Source organism: Lepidochelys olivacea (genome assembly GCF_965140295.1).
Source record: "Lepidochelys olivacea isolate rLepOli2 genome assembly, chromosome: 1".
In the NCBI taxonomy this organism is placed as follows: domain Eukaryota; kingdom Metazoa; phylum Chordata; order Testudines; family Cheloniidae; genus Lepidochelys; species Lepidochelys olivacea.
In genome coordinates, this window is record NC_140411.1 from 189,389,127 (window position 1) to 189,410,193 (window position 21,067).

General features: G+C 41.1%; 1 protein-coding gene across 2 annotated transcripts in view; it reads left to right on the top strand.

The window, feature by feature from the left end:
* Positions 1-4,492, top strand: part of DCAF6 (DDB1 and CUL4 associated factor 6) — a 158,076-nt gene extending 153,584 nt beyond the window's left edge. For both annotated transcript variants that reach the window (XM_084648852.1, XM_084648853.1), the window contains 2 exons: positions 3,118-3,223; positions 4,051-4,492. In XM_084648852.1, the coding sequence (XP_084504978.1) occupies positions 3,118-3,223; positions 4,051-4,115 (171 nt within the window). In that variant the 3' untranslated portion in view covers positions 4,116-4,492. The remainder of the gene's footprint in view (positions 1-3,117; positions 3,224-4,050) is intronic.
* Positions 4,493-21,067: the final 16,575 nt, after the last annotated feature.

A 21,067-nucleotide genomic window follows, 5' to 3' on the forward strand; every position in this document is an offset into this window, starting at 1 on the left:
GAGGCAGGGGGTTGGGGTGTGAGAGGGGGTACAGGATCTGGGCTGGGAGTGCGGGTTTCAGGGTGCAGGAGAGGGCTCCAGGATGGGGGAGAGGGTTGGGGTGTGAGGGAGGGGGCTCTGGGCTGGGGCAGAGGGGTTTTGGGGTGTGGGTGGGGGGTGAGGGCTTTGGATGGGGATGCAGGCTGTTGGGTGGGGCTGGAGATGAGGGGTTTGGTGTGCGCTCCAGGCTGGGACCGAGGGGTTCGGAGGGCAGGAGGGGAATAAGGGCTGGGGCAGGAGGTTGGCACACGTGAGGAGGTCTGGGGTGCAGGCTCTGGGCAGTGCTTACCTCAAGCAGCTGCCGGAAGCAGCGGCATGTCCCCCCTCTAGCTCCTATACGGAGGCATGGCCAGGTGGCTCTGCGCCCTGCCCCATCCACAGGCGCCATCCCTGTGGCTTCCATTGGCCACAGTTCCCAGTGTATGGGAGCTCTGAGCTGGCGCTTGGCATCAGGGCAGCATGCGGAGCCCCCTGGCTGCTCCTACATGTAGGAGCTGCATGGGGGGATGCTGCTGTTTCTGGGAGCCATGCAGAGCCACGGCACGCACAGAGTGGGGCAAGCCCCCATCCCCACTCCCTGGCGGGAGCTTGAGGGCCAAATTAAAAGGTCTGACAGACCGGGCGCGGCCCGTAGTTTGCCCTCCCCTACTTTAGAGAGTGAGGGAACAAAGAAAAATTATAATAATAAGCATATGTCATAAATATAAAGGGAAGGGTAAACACCTTTAAAATTCCTCCTGGCCAGAGGAGAAACCCTTTCACCTGTAAAGGGTTAAGAAGCTAGGATAACCTCGCTGGCACCTGACCAAAATGACCAATGAGGAGACAAGATACTTTCAAAAGCTGGGGGGAGGGAGAAACAAAGCCTCTCTCTCTGTCTGTGTGATGCTTTTGCCAGGGACAGAACAGGAATGGGGTCTTAGAACTTAGTAAGTAATCTAGCTAGATATGCATTAGATTCTGATTTCTTTAAATGGCTGAGAAAATAAGCTCTGCTGAATGGAATGTAGATTCCTGTTTTTGTGTCTTTTTGTAACTTAAGGTTTTGCCTAGAGGGATTCTCTATGTTTTGAATCTAATTACCCTGTAAGGTAATTACCATCCTAATTTTACAGAGGTGATTCTTTTTCCTTTTTCTTCTATTAAAATTCTTCTTTTAAGAATCTGAATGTTTTTTCATTGTTCTTAAGATCCAAGGGTTTGGGTCTGTGTTCACCTATGCAAATTGGTGAGGATTTTTATCAAACCTTCCCCAGGAAAGGGGATGTAAGGTTTGGGAGGATTTTGGGGGGAAAGACATTTCCAAACGGGCTCTTTCCCAATTATATACCTGTTAGACGTTTGGTGGTGGCAGCGATAAAGTCCAAGGGCAAAAGGTAAAATAGTTTGTACCTTGGGGAAGTTTTAACCTAAGCTGGTAAAGATAAGCTTAGGAGGTTTTCATGCAGGTCCCCACATCTGTACCCTAGAGTTCAGAGTGGGGAAGGAATCTTGACAGCATACATAAAGGTAAATCATGTGTAAAAAGTATTCTGTTTCTCACCTAATAATCACTTAACAATGTTTAAGCAGCATGCTAAACACCAAAATTGCAGCGTTTTGGTTAGCATTAAGTCTGTTTGTGAAGGAGAAATAATTTTAAGCATATTGTGTCCAACCAGAAAACACATTTTCTGCCAGTTGTAGATTTTTACAAGTTTATTGTGCCAAATATATCAATTTTTGAATTAATATCCCTGAGGGACAGGTGGGGGCTTAGGAGGAAAGCTGAGGAGTTCAGTTTTCACCATGTAAATTTATTTGGTTGAGGGCATCCAAGATGAGATGTCTGAAATCCAAGACTGTATGAAAGGGGAAAGGTCAGGGAGGACACTTTGGAAACTTCAACATGGATACAATAGCTGAAACCATGAAAGCAGATGAGATCACCCAGCAGAAAAAGATAAGGGGGCAGAATCCTGAGACAGTGTCAGAGGGAGGAGGAGGGATGAAGGTGCAGTTGGGGAGGTAGCAGTAAAACCAGGACAGAGTCAGGAAAGCCCAAGAATGAGTGAGTTGAAGAGGAGATGGGAGTGACTGACCATCAAAGTGGTTGGTGAATAGAAAATGAGACTAGAGAAGGGATTCTTAGACTTGTCTAGGAGTAGGTCATTGGTGTCTTCAGTAAAAGCAGTTTCAGTATAAAGAAGAGAAAATAGGTTGCCAGGAGTTTTTGGGGGGTTGGGGGGGGGAGAGAGAAGCCAGTGGAAATACTGCATTTAAGGAGGCAAAGGGGATAAAAAAGATAGGGCAATAGCTGGAGAGACAAATGGGGTTAAGGTTTATTAATAGCAGAGAGAGTACCCTAAGGTCAGGAGCTGGATGAGGGTGGAGGTCAGATTCAGAGCAAGGTGAAAAGGTGGACAAGAAATGGTTGTGGGGAGGGAGAGTGAAAGAGGAGCTCAACATACTTGCTATATTGCATTTTTTTTCTTTGGAGGAATTAACTAAACTATGAGCAGAGAGGCGGCGGCTGGGTTTTATAGACACAGGAGTCAGTTGGAGAAGGGGGAGAGAGCTATTTACAGTGAATGAACTTGTAGTGCAGTAACTCTACATGTCCTTAAAATTTTCTCCAAAGGTTTTCAGGAGCATGGGAGTAGGAGTGGGAACATCATTTCTCTTCCTTCCCATCTTCTTAGCTATTGTTGGTGGGAGAGCTTTGTTCTCTGCAGTTATTGACCTCTGCAACATTATCAGTTCTCGGTCTTCACATCTTATCTTGAAAGCTATTTTTCTTCATTTCCCGTACTACTAAATCTCTGTCAGGAATTCAGACAGCACAGCGATGATTTTGTTATAAGTACTACCATACTCTCTGGATTAAAAAATGGCTCTTATGACTGACTTTTCTCATGATACAGTACACTTACAACACAATTTATAATACATGCTAGGGTCTGCTCTTTTGTCATTTTTAACTTGGTATAGCATTTTTGGACACAGTGTATTCTGTATAAAGGACAAACTGTATTGCATCAGGAGTAGTTTGTAGTTAGTGATGCTTTGATTAGTGATTTTTTTTTTAAATCACTACAGGTTATAACTCGTAATGAATTAATGCTGGAAGAGACCAGAAACACAATTACTGTTCCAGCTTCTTTCATGTTACGAATGTTGGCATCGTTGAATCATATAAGAGCAGGTAGGAGGATTTCAGAGCAGCTTCTGTACAGACTATTTATGCCATTCATAAATCTTGTCTAGCATTGTCACTTAAGCTGAGTATTTTATAGGGAGATTTACATACCACCCTTAAATGCTGTTTGTTTCTCTCCTTTTTAAGAGTTAGATGTGTGTTTTAGATGCTAAATATTTATTTATCCATTTTTGATTTGCTCCTTGGTGTATTCTATTCCAAGGAAAGAACTGCTCCACACTTCAGTAATGATATTTCTGACACTAATACTGTTTTATTGTAGAAGTGATTGGCTAGTCACACTGTATGAGTTGCCAGTCATGCTCCCTCCCTCATGCTTCTCCATTTAATTTTCCTCTTTCTTTAAACTGCTACTCAACAGATGTCTTTTCTGATGCATACAGTGACTGACGGCAATTTCCCCAGTTTTCTGACCAATGTATATTTCTGGTTACAACTGTTCTTTAAAATACCCTCTCAGTTCCAACTCTCTCAAACAGGCTGCACACTTCATTGACTCCCCATCTGTTTTTTAAAACTCTGCTCAAACCATCTGTGCTGACCATGAGTGAGCTGCTGCCTAGTTCATCACACTGGTGCTCACAATTTCTAGTCCTTTGCTTTTACTGTCCCTGCTCTCTTGTGTTGTTGTTGCAACTTTTCCATTTAGTATGTGCTCTCAGTCTACCTTATGCATTTCAGATGGTTCCATCAGCATAATACATAGGCACTATGGTTTGGGTAGTAGCCAGTTGATGCATTGTATCATAAATGTTAGCTGAAAATTTACTTTTAAAGATGTATCCTTATTAAATCTTCCTTGTGTCTTACAGACCGGTTGGAGGGTGACAGGTCAGAAGGGTCTGGTCAAGAGAATGAAAATGAAGATGAAGAGTAATTGGCTCTTCTGTGCGAGCACCTAGACATTACGGAATTTATATAAGACATTAATTATATTTTTCCTTACAGAGCTTTAGTGCAATTTTAAGGTTTTGCTTTTGGATAACCCAACGTTTTGTTTCTGAACGACTGTGTGCATGACTTTGGGAGAGTGTGCAAGTAAAATAAGCAAAAATGTTTTTAAAACGTTTTGCCATGTCTGAGGGGTGCTAGAAGATGCAAAGTGCAATATTTTCCTTAACCTGCAAATGTGGGAGCTTGGATCAATGTTTAAAAATAACTTTCATTAGAGCAAAAACATTGGTTCAAATAAATTTCTATACCTGCTATTTGCATGTTTGTTGCTTTCTAATTAAAAGATTTGGTTGTTTTAAATGGTCTCATGTTCTTTTTGTACAATAATTGATTCGTCACTATACAGTATTGTCCAGATTCTAATCTCAATTGTCCTTTCTCTCTGAGCATGATCCTGGACACCCTCAATTCCTATTGAAGTCTGTGAGGGTGAGGGTTCTTGGCATTCTAGAAGGATTGCACCTTCTGCTCTTAAAAGCTAGTTAAGATGAAAAAGGCCCAATTAGTTACAGAAGTCCTATATTATGTTCAATTTTTTATATGTGCCCACAGATTTTTAGTAACAGACATATATTTTTAAATAGAATAAATGAATCCTGCAGTATTTATGAAGATAAAACTCCCATAATACTGAATAATGGCATTGTAGTTATAACATTGGACAGGATTCGGACAGATCTGGGGTCTGGAAGTTGACTCTGCTACAGACTTACTGTGTGATCTTGGTAAGTTATTTAGGCTAACATATTTTGAAAAGCTTGGCTAGGCACGACAGCAGTTTTAGTGCTCATGAGGTTTAGTGGGATTTGGGCATTCAAAGGATTAACTTTTGAGTATCTGGAACAGTTTCTGAAACTGCTACTCTTTGAGTGTCCATCTTCTCCACTGTGCCTCTACCCCTCCCCCTTGGAGTGCTCAAGCCACTATGCGCCCTGATAACTTGGGAGCAACCAAATTATGCAGGAATTCTATGCCAGGGCAGACTTCCTATCTGTACTGAGCACAGTAGATAACACACCTAGCTCTGAATGGACCACGGGGAGATATACAGCCTGAAAAAATAGGAAATATACCTATCCCAGGAATAACTACACATTATGCAGAGATGCTTCGGTTTCCATGGCTGTGGTGGCTAAACACTCTCACGAGTATGCCACTGTTCCTCATTCTGCCACCCAACATTTATGCAGTTTACAATCTGAGCCACAGTCTTTTTATTCTTGGCAGAAGGGATTCTGGAGAGCTTACGTAGCAGCTCCATCTTGAGTACGGTCATTTCTGTAATAAGATGTCCGTTTCTGGATTCTGTAGTGGGGCTTTCCTTGAACCCCCTTATTTTCTTTGCCATTTCCCTTCTCACCTGTGCCTGCACCAGAAGATACTGCTACCACCATCTTGCATGTTTGGACACACTGTTATTGTCTGAAAATAGCCTACTTTTACACTGTTCACCACGAGGATGTCCATGCCTCATTAGCATATGTAAATTGTCTGTTTACATGTGCTAGTATAGCTCTAGTAGGTATTTCTGTCCAGCCCTGAGCAACCAGGAAATTCTGAATTAATATTTTAAAAAATCCTGCCCATTGCTGGGCACTCATATCCTTCCATCCCGTCCTACCCCCACCTTTTGCTTACACCTATACTCAGGGCATTCACTGGCCAGCACTGTGATTAGCAACTCCTAATCACAAAGAGGTAAGTCACAGAGGAGTTATTAGATAATTATTGTGAAAACACTGATTATTATTTTTAAATCACTGACATTCATTTTTCCTGATTTTGCTCCTTTGCAGTTAGGCTCCTAGCAAGTGAGCAAAATCCTTTCCTTGCTCTGTTGCAAGGTATGTATGCGGTCTGGTTTGTCATCATAACCTGTTCTCCTTTGAATACCATGAAAGACATGTTGTTTACAAAGATAGCAAGACTTGGACTCCTCTGTGGTATTGAGCCACTGTACTGTCCAGCCCTCATAGCTCCACAGACAAACCAGAGTCTCACATGGACACACCCACTCTGTACCCATTGGTTATGTAAGGACACTTCCTCCACAAGTGTCATTTCAGAAAAATTTGGGGGAAGGGGTGTGAAGGGCAAAGTTGAGTCATCATATAGAACACTATACGTGATTATATTTTATCCTGCAAAGTCGTGGGGGGGGGCACATACAGTGGAAGGAATAGTGTAGCATATAGACCTATGAAAAATTGCGGTGAGGGAGCAACTGGCCCTTTTGTTGCATAGCAAATAACATCATTGCTATTCTCCATGTACTTCTGAAGCTTTTCTACTGGTTCAGGTGCTGATAAGGTATTTCTGCTCTGCTATTAGGCAACAGGTATCCATCATATGCAGGGATTATTGAAGTAACTCAATTCCCTTTGGATGTGGAAACTGTGATGCTTAGAATTAGGGAGACCAACACCAGCTGACTGGGGGACCGTAGTTTTGAAAATTCCAAGGCTGATCTCCTTGGGTATTGTCATAAGGGGCAACTCCTCTGACTTTCAGGTGGGAGGAAGGGGTGCGTATGACTTTGTCTTCTTCCCTCTCCCCATTTTTGTCTGTCTGTGGAGGGGAGGAAAGAGAGAAGGCAAAGCTGAGGAAAAAAGAATGAGGCTGCTTTGTGTAACCATGCTCAGCACACACCCTTTTCCCCTTCTTGCCACCATCACTCTCTCCTGTTTAGTTAGGCGCAATAGGCAGGATATAGCTGCAGCTAGTCCCCCTGTCAGTAGGGGCTACTCTGTCCCTCTGCTGGACAGGCAGAGGCCACAGCTGTGACTCCTTTCTTGCCCGGGCTCCTCCTCTTCCTGCTCTGCAGAAGGCCAGTGGGTGAACAACTCCTGGCTGACCATGGAAGAGCAGCGACTCCTTCCTCTTCCCCCCATTTGCTCTTTAAAGGCAGACATCAGGGGCTGACAGATCATGGAAAATAACATCTGCAGAGTGAGGAGTGGTAGAGAGAGACCAGCAAAGGGGAAGTTGGCTGCAAGAGAGAGGGAGATGCAGGTGGGCCTGAGGGAAGTAAGGGGAATGCCAGGGGGACTTGGGGAGAGTGGGAGAGAAGTAAGGGCTCCAGAGGAGAGTGATAGGGGGAATTCTAAGGGTGGTAGAGGTGGGTGGGGGCTGGGATAAGTGAATAGACCTACAGGGTAGGGTGACAGGGAGTTAGCACTGATGCCCAGGATACTTGCTGGGAATATTTGGAAGACAGGAGTAATGGGGACACCGGGCTGGGCAGATTGTTGACCTTGAAGGGGCATGACAGAGGGAAAGGATAGCACTGGGGGAGATGGGGGACATCATCAATAAGGGACAAGGGAGAAAGGGAGTGAATCAAGGAGTAGTAAATAGGTGCCAGGGGTGGAGGGGAAATGGGGGGCAGGGACTGGAGGGAGATTAGAGACTAGAGGATTTGAAGAGGAGTTATTGAGAGAAGTAGAAGAAATTGGGGGTGAAGAGGAATGAGATAGATTTGGGGAGGAGGGAGTGGAGGGATTTGGGAGGAAGGAGCAACAGAAGAAAGTGAAGAGAATAGAGGTAAAAATGGAGAGGGAGGGGCCTTGGAGGAGAGGGAAGAGGCTGGGGAATTTGGGGAGAGGGAGAAGAGAAGGTGGAGGGAGTTTGGAAAGGGAAAAGAGATGTCAGTGGGGTGGACTGGGAGAGGAGGGACTGGGGATCTTTAGAGACAATGGAGATTTAGGGGAAACAGAGAATGAGGTGAGGTTGGGAAAGGAGAAAGTGAGGGGTTTGGTAGAGAACAGACTGGGATTTGTGGGGAGGAGAGTCTACAGAGAGGTCTTGGAGGAGACGCTAGGGTTTTTTGGAAGGCAGAGTAATATGGGGAGAGTCATGAAGTCTGTAAGGGGAAGAGGAGAGGATGGAAAATTGGTATGCTCTCTGAAGCTGTTGCAACACATTATGGGAACTGATCCAAGATGACGGCATATGAGAAGAGAGAGAGGAAGCCAAAGTAAGTGATGGGGTTTTTCTGTTTTTGTTTTTTTTAAGGGAAGTGAGGAGAAAGTAACCTGTAGTGTGAGAACCTTTTAGCTGGTGGCAGGAAAGAATGAGTGTCTGAGAGTGGGGGAGGATAAGAAAATGCATTTTCCCCATTGCCCAATTTTTTAAGTAAACGTATTCCACTGTGGGGCACTCAGCTCCACCTGCGCACCGAGACACCTTGGGCAAACAGAAATGAGAGCATATTTCCAAAAAACATGGGCTTCCCGCAATCTATTCTGAAAATACCCCCTTCTTTTGAATGCCCAAAGCTCTGAAGAGCTGGCAAAGAGTAACTTCTTTGATGCTTTCCCTGTTAATTTGTGTTCACTGATTCCCCAGCTGTGAAATCCAAACTGTACTTGTCTACCTTGCAGGGAATAAATTCATTAGGTTTACTGAAGTGCTGAGATATTGTGGTGATTGGGGACCATGGAAAAGCCTCTTGAATCCCATGACAGCTTTGCTCATATAAAGACTGGAGAATGGAGTCCATATTTTGCCTTATTTAAAAAATATAAAACAAGGTATTCTAGAACAATTTTTCTAAGTCCAACAGCTTACAGTAGAAATGCTGCTGTTTTATGCTATTACCTTAGAATAGCGTATTTTTGTAATAAGAGATTTAACAGAACAAAGTTTGTTTAGTTTTGAACTAAAGAACCCATACAGCATATTTAAAATAAATTCTGCTCTTAATAAAGGCTTAATAAAATAAAGCCTTCTCTTCCATTATTTTGATGCCATTGTTAACCTATTTATACATGAACCCCTGATGATGGAAGCAAAGATTTTAGAGCACTGAGGTGATGTGCTGTGACTGCTCACACCAGGGGTGCTAGCTAGAGCACATGGTGTTTCTATTATAAGCCTGTGCTTCTGGAGATGAATAACTTGTGCCATTTCATATTATAAGATAATGTTTGATATACATATTTGTGAGTCTTTTTTCAAAAATGCTTTAAGATAAAATTCCATTTCATACCCCCCCCCCCCAAGCCAGTTTTAAATCCTTATTTAAAAACAAAAAAATTCCAAGACTTTTCTTCAAGTGGCATATTAGTGTGAAACTTTCTGACATTTCCTGGTCCACTATCTCATGGGGGGTAAGTTAAAAAGCTTAGTATAGGGCATACAACCAATTAATTGGGTACAAAATGTACAAATATATCTCTTTGAAGTATATATACCAGTATGATACTCTTGTTTCCTCTTAACTTGAATATATAGATTAATATGCCTTGTCCTCCATGGGAGAACTTCATAGGTCACTACTGTAGGTCTCCTAATTCTTAGGGAAAATAGGTGTGTTTTAAGTTGCTTTTGCCATTGCTTCACTTAGCCCCAAGAATCCCTAGAAAATAATATACTGCGAAAGATAAATGCAGCAATGTTTCTAAATGTCATTTTTCAGAACTTCCTCTTAAACAGTAGTTATTTTCTAAAGTCCTTCCCTTGTGTTCAGCAGCAAGGTCAGAGACAAATCAATATTTATCAGAGCATAAAACTATTTATTATACATACAGTGAGCAATATACATGCCTAAACAGTGAAAGCAAAACTTGTAAATTTGGAGAACTAACATTCTCTGAAAAAGATCAGGATAGTTTAAGATATCAATAAACCCAGAGGGATGCAATGATTTTTAAGTGTTTTTGTGGAATTAAGGCTGGAAAAAATGAGCACCTCATTTTCTCTGACTTGCATTGATTGTCTCAGTTGATGGTTCTAGATACTTGGCCACTTCTTCTGATCCTCCCAGCAACATAATAGCGCAGCCCCGCTGATGCTGCAGCTGTGCTATCAGGCATCTGTACATGGAAGGCAGCAGGTTAAAACAGTCAGCAACAGTGAAAAGCAAAGGTTTAGATTTCAGTGAGCTCACCTTCATGAAAGGTATTTTAGAGAGTCACAAAGAAGGTCAAAAGTGACTTCTCCTTTTCAAAATGTTGCCAATTTCAGACCATATCTTCTGATGTGTTTGTATAGTGTCTAGCATAATGGAGATCCAATCCTCATTAGGACCTCATGGCACCACTGTAATGTAAATATTTAATAATAATTTTGGAGAGCTTGTACTTCCTGGGGGATGAACATCCATGCATCAAGTTCTTTCAGTTAGTCTCTTGCTCATGGTATCATGCTTTTACCTTGTGTGGCATCATGCTCTCTTCATAGTCACCATCTAGTTAGGGCAACACCTTAACCTTTAACATATCTGCTGAACCGATCCAATACATTTGTGACAAATGCAAATACCAGATCTGCAGCATGTGTTCCAAAAGTCCTGTCACCTGATCAAGGAAGTTCTGGATTACTCACTATCCTCACGTCAAGTACCCCACATTACTCGCTATCCCCACATCAGAAAGCAGCTACTGGAGCCCCACATTTTGTAAATCTTTTGATGTTTATTTCTAGTTTAATGCAGCTGCTCATGTGCCACGTAGTATTTTCTATTCACATTTTTTAAAGTGGGCCTTTTGTTCTGTAGAGTGTTTTTATTTGCTCAAATATCTATTCAGGATGTTCCTCATTCATCTCTTGTATACTATTTCCTCCAAGTCTCTCTCCCATCTAGTCTTAATTTTCCTACAAATTCCTCATGCTTACCTAGAAGAAACTAGCCTCACCAGCCCAGGCTTATAGTAACCAAAGTCTAATGCCCTTTTAACAGTATATGTTACATGGGTTGGCCTTTCAGCCCAGTTTCCAGTGGACATGTCTCCATTGTTGCTATCTTAATTGGTTCTGTGAGCACAGATGTCAAGGACTGAATCAATGTGAAGACTGTAGTACCCTCCTGCTGACCCTCCTCCCCCACAAATTGTTCACCCTGAAGATGATTCATACACATGGATGTCTGCACAGTCACTACTGCTCTGGAACATTTCTGTGCATTAAAAAAAGGGCTTTCAGTCCCAGGATTGTCACTCTGTCTCCTTTTCTGAGCATTTGGAAGAACAAAGTGTGGCCTAAAATAATTCAAGTTCTTGGCATTGTGAAGGGAAATAGGCTTTTTTACCTATTTGGGGGTTTTAGCACCATTTTCACACAAGTGCCATGAAAGCATCGTTTCCAAATAATCCCTCGTTATGCTCCTTTAAAAGAGTTTTTGATGGACGGGTTAAATGTTTCCAGTATCAGGAATGTTCTGAAAGCCTGGGTCCTCTTGCGAATCTTTGATAAATAAGTGCTGAGTATTTTAACTAGAGACAGTCTTATTTTTTTTAACTATTTCATTACTTTATGGATAATTTTAAGAGGAAGTTAATTTTTTTTAAAAAACCTGACTTCTTGCATTGGAAAAATATTTCTCTCTCACTTTGCTCATGGCCTCTTTCACTTGTTTCTCAGGCAGTAAATGAAAGGGTTCAACAGGGATTAGGATCATATAAAAGCCCACCAGGTCACAATCCAGTGAGTAGCTGGATCTCAGTTGTATGTACACAAAGAGCGAAACAGAGAGCAGGTCTGATGCATGGGTGGAAAAAGCTTTCCATCTCCCCTCTGGTGATTTCACTCCCAGGGTGGTGGGAAGGATGTAAATGTAAGAGACAAGGATGGTAGAAATAGTGAAGACCTGGATCGGGTCACCAAAGATAAAAATAATTAGTTTGTTGATGGAAGTGTCAGATATCCCTGAAGAGACCATTGAGAGTGAGGAGCCACAGAAAGATAATCTCAGTTAAAAATACCACTCATATGCAGCGTGGCATTGAGGCATCCAATGATACACAAGCTGATTACCAGCTTGATACAGTCAGCTGGATATGGCCATTCTATAAAGCAGTGGGTTATTTAGTGCTGCATAAGGGTTGTATGACATTGCTACAAAAAGGAGGCACTCTGAAGTTGCACAGCTACACAGGAAACCAAACTCTGTAATACAGCCAGAGAAGAAAATGGCTTTTTTCTCCACTAAGAAGTTCACCAACATCTTGGGAGTAATAGTTGAGGAACAACAGGTGTCCGGAAGGGATGAGTTATTGAGGAAAGAGTACACCAGGGAATGAAGGCAAGAATTCATCTGCATTAATACCACCATGCCAAGATTCCCCACCAGGGTTATGAGATACATCACCGCAGTTTGGGATTATCTGTAAATCATAAAGGAACAAACTCTGTCACCCTTCTGTCATTGCTCCAGTATTTATCTGATGAAATGAGTAGATAAATATGAGGCAATTCAAAAGGTTTTAAATCAAATTTAAATTGTAACAAGGAATGGCTGTGTATCTTGGGGTAATGGATAGATAGGGGACACCCACCTACTATATAAATGACTGCGTAACTGGATAATATTGCTCGTGGATGCCACCTGAAGGTGCAGGGATCTGGTTGTAAGTAAATTGGTCTTAAAGGGGCAGTTTTTATTGTTCATATCCTTTCTAAAGTAAATGTGTAAAAAGATTAATGCACGGATTTAATCACAACTTCATTATGTGAATTACAGCTCTGAATGGGACTATTTTACTGGTACAACAGTCTTGAGCTTTTTATATCTGATGATTTATAATGAATCCTATAAACTATTGAATTCAGTGACTAAATAACCTTTTTTTGAAATTTTCTTTCTCAGATATAAACATATTTTATAATGAGACTTTAACTATTTCTCTTTGTGATGCAGTTGCATTTGTTAGATGTAATTAGGACCTGCATCTGACATTCTGAAGGTCACATACAGGAGTTGTCATGGTAACTCACTAGGATGTAGGGGTTTTAAAAATCTTTTGGGCGAAATTCTGGAATGGAGGCTGTCATACAGATGAAATTAAACTGTCTGAGAGAAATATACCATAGAGTGTGTAGGTTTTATTAGGGATTTCAACTCAGTGGGTGAGCTCTTTAAAAGAAGGGTAGATACAGAAATTCATAAATCCTGCAATGACACACAATGCTGTCATAAATGTAGAAGGTCTGAGCATGGTGGGGTGAGTTAGTAAAAACAGATTTATCTGAGATGCTCCCATGTCTAAACCGGGAAATATTGGTTAGAAGAATTCTGGTTTTGCTGAGACCCATAGCTTTATGTTTATGTGTGTATTATGGCTGTTCTTTTGTTTTCATTACAATTGTGTACACGCAGTCTCTTGATTTGTTATGCCTTTGTAGTACTGCATATTGATTAAGAGGTGTAGAGGAGAATAAGCAGTACAAATTTGTCCAAACCTGTTACATTAGGTACAGGCATAAGAGAAATCAGGAAGCTCAACTCAGTTCTGAAAGGCTTTAAGCAAACAGGGCAGAGCTGTGCCCAGAGCTGTATGTGCATAAGGAGCCATCCACATGGTCCACTACCAGGGTTGTGGCTCAGAGAGACACCTTGTCACCTGAAAGATTTAGCGCTTGCAAGATATATCCTTAACAGATGTGCAGACGCGCATCCCCTTATGTGCACATTTACCGCTCACGTGTTTATACACAACAAATACATGAATGACGCCTGGCACTTGTATGATACGTTAGAGCAGAAGTATGGCCTAATGGTTAGGGCAGCAGCCACTGCTGTGGGAGTGAGTGCAGAGAATCGAACTTAATCACAGACATCCTGTGTGACTTGAGGCACATCATGGAGGGTATGTCTGCAACACACACACAGGTATGATTGCAGCATGTGCAGACATTACTGAGCTAGCAGTGAAGCCATGGCGGCATGACCTGCAGCAGGTTTAGCCCCGTGAGTACAAGCCCAACAGGGAGCCTGGGTATGTACACAGTCAACTAGCCCATGCCTCCATGTCTTCACTGCTGTGGTACCCAAGCTAGTTATATTAAAGCTAGCTCAGGAATGTCTACAACCCCTCTGATTGCAGTGTAGTCTCTGAGCATCAGAACAATGGGGATGACTGCACTTCCCTACCTCATAGGGGTATTTTGAGGGTATTGTGAGAGGCATAGCTGTTACAGTAATGGGGGATCATATGAATACCTAAGATATCTATAGACTTTACATCTTCAAAGCACTGTGTGAACTTTCTATAACGTCAGTTTTGTCATTCTTTGTTTCTAACTTGCAGCAATAAGAGTGAAGGGATACTATATTTGCGTGAAATGCTAGGTAATGTTGGGACTAAAACGAGGCATGATTAAAAGATATGACTAACTTCAATAGTCAAGCAGCACTTTGTAGGTTCAGTCCCAAATCAAATTTCTAGCATAAATTAATTCATAATTCAGTGTTAAAGTATTTGAGCATGCAACCTAACGTTTGCTTTTCACAAGCATAATTCAGTTGCATGAATCCTTATGGGAAACAAACACAAAAAGCATGTGGAAGTGGCTGAAAAAATGTATTTAAAATTTAATCTTCTGATTTGCTTATTGTATGCGTGCACAGTACTCATCTCCCTGTAGTATATTCTCACGTGTCAGAGGTGCATCTCCTTTTTGGAATATTTCTTAAATGAAAGATTCCAGAGTCCCAGGAGGCTGATTGTGGTGTGAGTTTTAAAATCCGTCTCTGACCAGGAGAGTGTGAAGGAAGCCATTTTTTGGCTGAGTGAATATTACTACTTGTAACTTTAATTTAATTCATTTATTTGCTTTCTTTAATATAAATTTGATAAAATATTTATTGAAACAAGACCCCCAGAAAGTCAGTATTTTAAATGAAAGTATTTGAAAGATATTATGAAAAAATCAGTAATTTCCATGTGTTCACCTAGCTAGTGGCAGATTAGTCACTGGGCCAAAGTGGCCCGTCCCAACGGGGCCCTGGAAAAATGGGTGCCCCCATGACCCACTCCACCCGCCTGGGGCTCTAGTTGTGGTGGGGACTTGCCCCACTCCACCCGCCCAGCATGGGTGTGTACGACATCCGTCACAGTGGAAATTGCTGTTCCTTTATCCAGTAGGTGAGGATGGATATATTTCCCCACTTTTGGGTGGATATATGGACTTTTATAACAGCAAGTTGGTGAGGCAAGACAAAGATGGAGGTGAGGCTAGAAAGTGTGGCAAGCTCACGGGAAGTGTGAGAGGAGGGGTGTGTGTTTGTTTAATATATTTGAACATCCTTTGCCAGAATGGTGTGTGGACTGAGGGGGGCTTATGGTTTCCTGCTCCATGGATTCTGATGTGACTTCAGTGGTCAGACATAGCAGTTGTCAACAGTTTGGTAAGACAACGGTAACCATTTCTCTTCATCTCCTCCCCCACCAGCGTCATTCATGCCTTTGTGACCTCAAGATTAGATTGTTTCAACGAACCCTACATAGAGTCATGCTAGAAGACCACTCAGAAGATGCATGATACAGAATGCAGTTTTCCATCTGCTCCATGGTTTTAACCACAATGTGAATAGCTCTCCAGTGACTACAGTTGGGCTTCTAATTCTGGACAGAATTCAAGACATTTCCAGTGGGACATTGCTCAGAGAGAACCTCTCCTTCGTTCCTCCCCAGTGACAGCTGAGATCAGCGGAGAGTCCTGGTGCTATAACAGTCCCTGGATTTGAGCTTCCCAATGTAGGGCATTCTCAGTGGAGGCCTCTTCACTCTGAGATTCATTTCCCCTGTTGGTCTTGTGCAGCCTGTTGAAATTCAGGATATGGTGTCTGGCTCATCCATTTGTTCATGCTTTTCCCTGAGCGGGGGATGATTTCAGGATTCTTGCATAGCAGAACTCCTAGGTTAATTTATTGGGATTGAGTTTGACTATTGTATTTTATACATCGTTTTACAGATTAATGTACAATCACCCAAGCCTATTGTGTTGGGTGTATTTTAAAAAAAAAAATCTATCAATAACAGAACAGGATTGCCCAATGTAAAGTTGTTCTTTAGCATAGGATCAGAGAACTCACCCAATTTATTGTTGTACAGTAGAAAAAAATATTAAATATGTACTGATAGAATGGGTAAGGATGTCTGCTCTGTTTAGATATTAGATAACCTACAGAACTTTTTTTAGTCAACAGGAAGTTAGGCTCTCAATTGATATTTTACTAAGCAGACAATCCTTAAAGGCACAGACCTCAAATCTTATGGTGCCCTGGAACACCAGAATCATCATTTTAATAATGGAGATATATCTGACTTTTCGGAATACTTAATATTAAGAGGTTTGTCAGTACTTTGTCTTAAAACAACAATCGTTTGTCTATACCCTTGTAGTATTCCAGTGCATATAAAAAACCCCTATCAATTAGCTAACTTTGCTTCAATAGAAATGTATAATATAAATAAAACAACTATTTTTAAATTCTATACATCATTTTAACAGTTCCACTTTTCTTCAATGAGCCTTCTAGGTGGTTTTATTTGTCTCTGACTTTCTTGGATGCTTTACTGCGACTCTCTAAATCATTTGTCAATTTCTTTCTTAGGAGCCTCTGAGCAAAAGGACCGGTTTCAGAGTAGCAGCCGTGTTAGTCTGTATTCGCAAAAAGAAAAGGAGTACTTGTGGCACCTTAGAGACTAACAAATTTATTTGAGCATAAGCTTTCGTGAGCTACAGCTCACGAAATCGAATGCATTCAGTGGAAAATACAGTGGGGAGATTTATATACATAGAGAACATGAAACAATGGGTGTTACCATACACACTGTAAGGAGAGTGATCACTTAAGGTGAGCTATTACCAGCAGCAGCAAATACTCACCAGCAACCACACACCAACAGAACCACAAACCCAGGAACCTATCCTTGCAACAAACCCTGTTGCCAACTGTGTCCACATGTCTACTCAGGGGACACCATCATAGGGCCTAATCACATCAGCCACACTATCAGAGGCTCGTTCACCTGCACATCTATCAATGTGATATATGCCATCATGTGCCAGCAATGCCCCTCTGCCGTGTACATTGGTCAAACTGGACAGTCTCTACGTAAAAGAATAAATGGACACAAATCAGACGTCAAGAATTATAACATTCAAAAACCAGTCAGAGAACACTTCAATCTCTTTGGTCACTCTATTACAGACCTAAAAGTTGCAATTCTTCAACAAAAAAACTTCAAAAACAGACTCCAATGATAGACTGCTGAATTGGAATTAATTTGCAAACTGGATACAGTTAACTTAGGCTTGAATAAAGACTGGGAGTGGATGGGTCATTACACAAAGTGAAACTATTTCCCCATGTTTATTTCCCCCCGCCCCCACTGTTCCTCAAACCTTCTTGTCAACTGCTGGAAATGGCCCACCTTGATTATCACTACAGAAGGTTTTTGTCCCCCGCTGTCCTGCTGGTAATAGCTCACCTTAAGCGATCATTCTCGTTACAGTGTGTATGGTAACATCCATTGTTTCATGTTCTCTGTGTATATAAATCTCCCCACTGTATTTTCCACTGAATGCATCCGATGAAGTGAGCTGTAGCTCACGAAAGCTTATGCTCAAATAAATGTTAGTCTCTAAGGTGCCACAAGTACTCCTTTTCTTCCTGAGCAAAAGGAATTTCATAGATTTTAAGGCCTAAAGGAGCCATTATAATAATCTAGTCTGACTTTCTGCATAACACAAGCCATATAATTTCACTCAATCAGGGAATTCTCAGATACGTCCGACTCCTTTTTGGGAAGCCATCTTTCAATCATTTCTATTTTATGTGGTGAATTTACCTCCTGAAATAAGATGCATTTCTAAGCAGTATTCTCCTAGATCCTCCTACAATTATGGAACCTTTCCTTTGTGTTACCCACAGTACTACAGAGTTTAATGGAATTATTCTTGCTTTGAACTGGTCATTTCATCCAACCCATATCCTTCATTTCTAAAGGTGAATGGTTATACAGTTTCTCTTCTGAGGTGCGTACTACTTGACTTCAGTGTTTTTGGTCTCTGTTCAAAATGTGAGCATAATTGGCTATTTCTATTATGTTTCATACACATGGATATTTTCAGTGGTCTGTTAAACATTAGTTTCATGGAAGTCTCACCTCTGCATGGATATATTACTGATCTATGTCTTAAGTGTATTTAATGCTATTCTTACTGGAATTCTTTGGATGGCATCAATGTAATAATTTATATATATCTTGCATAAATCTTTCTACCATACCATTGACTTAGGGCCATTGTGGTGGTTGGTGTATATGTGTATGAATCCCAATTCATTTGAAAAATTAGTGTCTCCTGGCAGAAAGAGCTGGGGCAAAGATGAAGTTTATAGTACTGCTATTTGTTCCTTTCCTAACACTGTCATCTGTCACTACCATCTAGAGTAGATATATCCTCTTCTACAGCAATAGATTTTGTCCAGATAGTATTTCAGAGTATGTCTCAGGCAAGTCAGTTTCCCATATTTATCATCAGAATTTCTTGCCATTTCCACTGCGGTTTTGGAATAGAATAGCTGTCCTGGGATGGGAGAAGACAGGACATGCAACCGGGAACAATTACTTATATGTAATCAAATTTGTTGTAGTCTGTCCTCTTCTTCCATTTTACTTTCCTGCATGCTTTGGGAATTTTTGTCTCCTTTTTAACTAACTGATGTGTTAGAGTCATATATTTTAAAGCCTGAAGAGATCATCTAGTCATTTCTCCTGGATGGTCAAATTCACTAAATTGTTTCAGTGAAACAAAAAATTCTGGACAAAACATTTTCAATTCAACTTTTCGATTCAAAACAACTTTCTTTCAAACTTTCTTTCAATTTTATTACAATTAAAAATGTAAGGAAAGAAACCAACAGTTTGTTCAACCCGAAATGATTTTTTTCTGACATTTTTGGTTCCCTGAAAATTTTGAAAGATGTTTGTTTTGCGTATTTTTGTTCAATTTTTTGGTTGGACCACTGAACTGAAAAGTGGGTTATTTATGTACCAATTAGGGCTGTTGATTAATTGCAATTAACTCAAAAAAATAATTTAATCGCAGTTTTAATTGCACTATTAAACAATAGAATACCAATTTAAATTTATTAAATATTTTGGATGTTTTTCTACATTTTCATATATATTGTATTCTGTGTTGTAATTGAAATCAAAGTGTATATTATTTTTTATTACAAATATTTGCACTGTAAAAATTATAAACAAAAGAAATAGTATTTTTCAATTCATCCCATACAAGTACTGCAGTGCGATCTTTGTCATGAAAGTGCAACTTACAAATATAGATTTTTTGTCACATAACTGCACTAAAAAACAAAACAATGTAAAACTTTAGAGCCTACAAGTCCACTCAGTACTACTTCTTGTTCAGCCAAACGCTAAAAGAAACAAGTTTGTTTACATTTTTTGGAGATAATGCTGCCCACTTATTATTTACAATGTCACCTGAAGTAAGAACAGATATTCGCATGGCACTTTTGTAGCCGGCATTGCAAGGTGCTAGATACGCTAAACATTCGTATGCCCCTTCATGTTTTGGCCGCCATTCCAGAGGACATGCTTCCATGTTGATGACGCTCGTTAAAAAAATGTGTTCATTAAATTTGTGAATGAAACCTTGGGGGAGAATTGAATGTCCCTGTTTTACCTACATTCTGCCATATATTTCACGTTATAGCAGTCTCGGATGATGACCCAGCACATATTGTTCATTTTAAGAACACTTTCATTGCAGATTTGACAAAACGCAAAGAAGGTACCAGTGTGAGATTTCTAAAGATAGCTACAGTACTCTACCCAAGGTTTAAGAATTTGAAGTGCCTTCCAAAATCTGAAAGGGATGAGGTCTGGAGCATGCTTTCACAAGTCTTAAAAGAGTAACACTCTGATGTGGAAACTACAGTACCTGAACCATCAAAAAAAGAAAATCAGCTTTCTGCTGGTGGCATCTGACTCAGATAATGAAAATGAACATTCGTCGGCCTTCTCTGCTTTGGATTGTTATCGAGCAGTTCCCGCTTTCAGGTGACATTGTAAACAAGAATCAGGCAGCATTATGTCCTGCAAATGTAAACAAACTTGTTTGTCTGAGCGATTGGCTGAACAAGAAGTAGGACAGAATGGACTTACAGCCTCTAAAATTGTACATGGTTTTATTTCTGAATGCAGGTTTTTTTGTACATAATTCTACAATTGTAAGTTCAACTTTCATGATGGAGATTGCACTACAGTACTTGTATTAGGTGAATTGAAAAATACTATCCTTTTTTAAAAAAGAAAAGTAGTACTTGTGGCACCTTAGAGATTAACAAATTTATTTGAGCATAAGCTTTCGTGAGCTACAGCTCACTTCACGAAAACTTATGCTCAAATAAATTTGTTAGTCTCTGAGCCCTGGTCTACACTAGGACTTTAGGTCGAATTTAGCAGCGTTAAATCGATGTAAACCTGTACCCGTCCACATGATGAAGCCCTTTTTTCGACTTAAAGGGCTCTTAAAATCGATTTCCTTACTCCACCCCTGACAAGTGGATTAGCGCTTAAATCAGCCTTGCCGGTTCAAATTTGGGGTACTGTGGACACAATTCAACGGTATTGGCCTCCGGGAGCTAGCCCAGAGTGCTCCATTGTGACCGCTCTGGACAGCACTCTCAACTCAGGTGCACTGGCCAGGTAGACAGGAAAACAACCGTGAACTTTTGAATCTCATTTCCTGTTTGGCCAGCGTGGCAAGCTGTAGGTGACCATGCAGAGCTCATCAGCAGAGGTGACCATGCAGAGCTCATCAGCAGAGGTGACCATGATGGAGTCCCAGAATCGCAAAAGAGCTCCAGCATGGACTGAACGGGAGGTACGGGATCTGATCACTGTACGGGGAGAGGAATCTGTGCTATCAGAACTCCGTTCCAGTTTTTGAAATGCCAAAACCTTTGTCAAAATCTCCCAGGGCATGAAGGACAGAGTCCATAACAGGGACCCGAAGCAGTGCCACGTGAAACTGAAGGAGCTGAGGCAAGCCTACCAGAAAACCAGAGAGGCAAATGGGTCAGAGCCCCAAACATGCCGCTTCTATGAGTTGTTG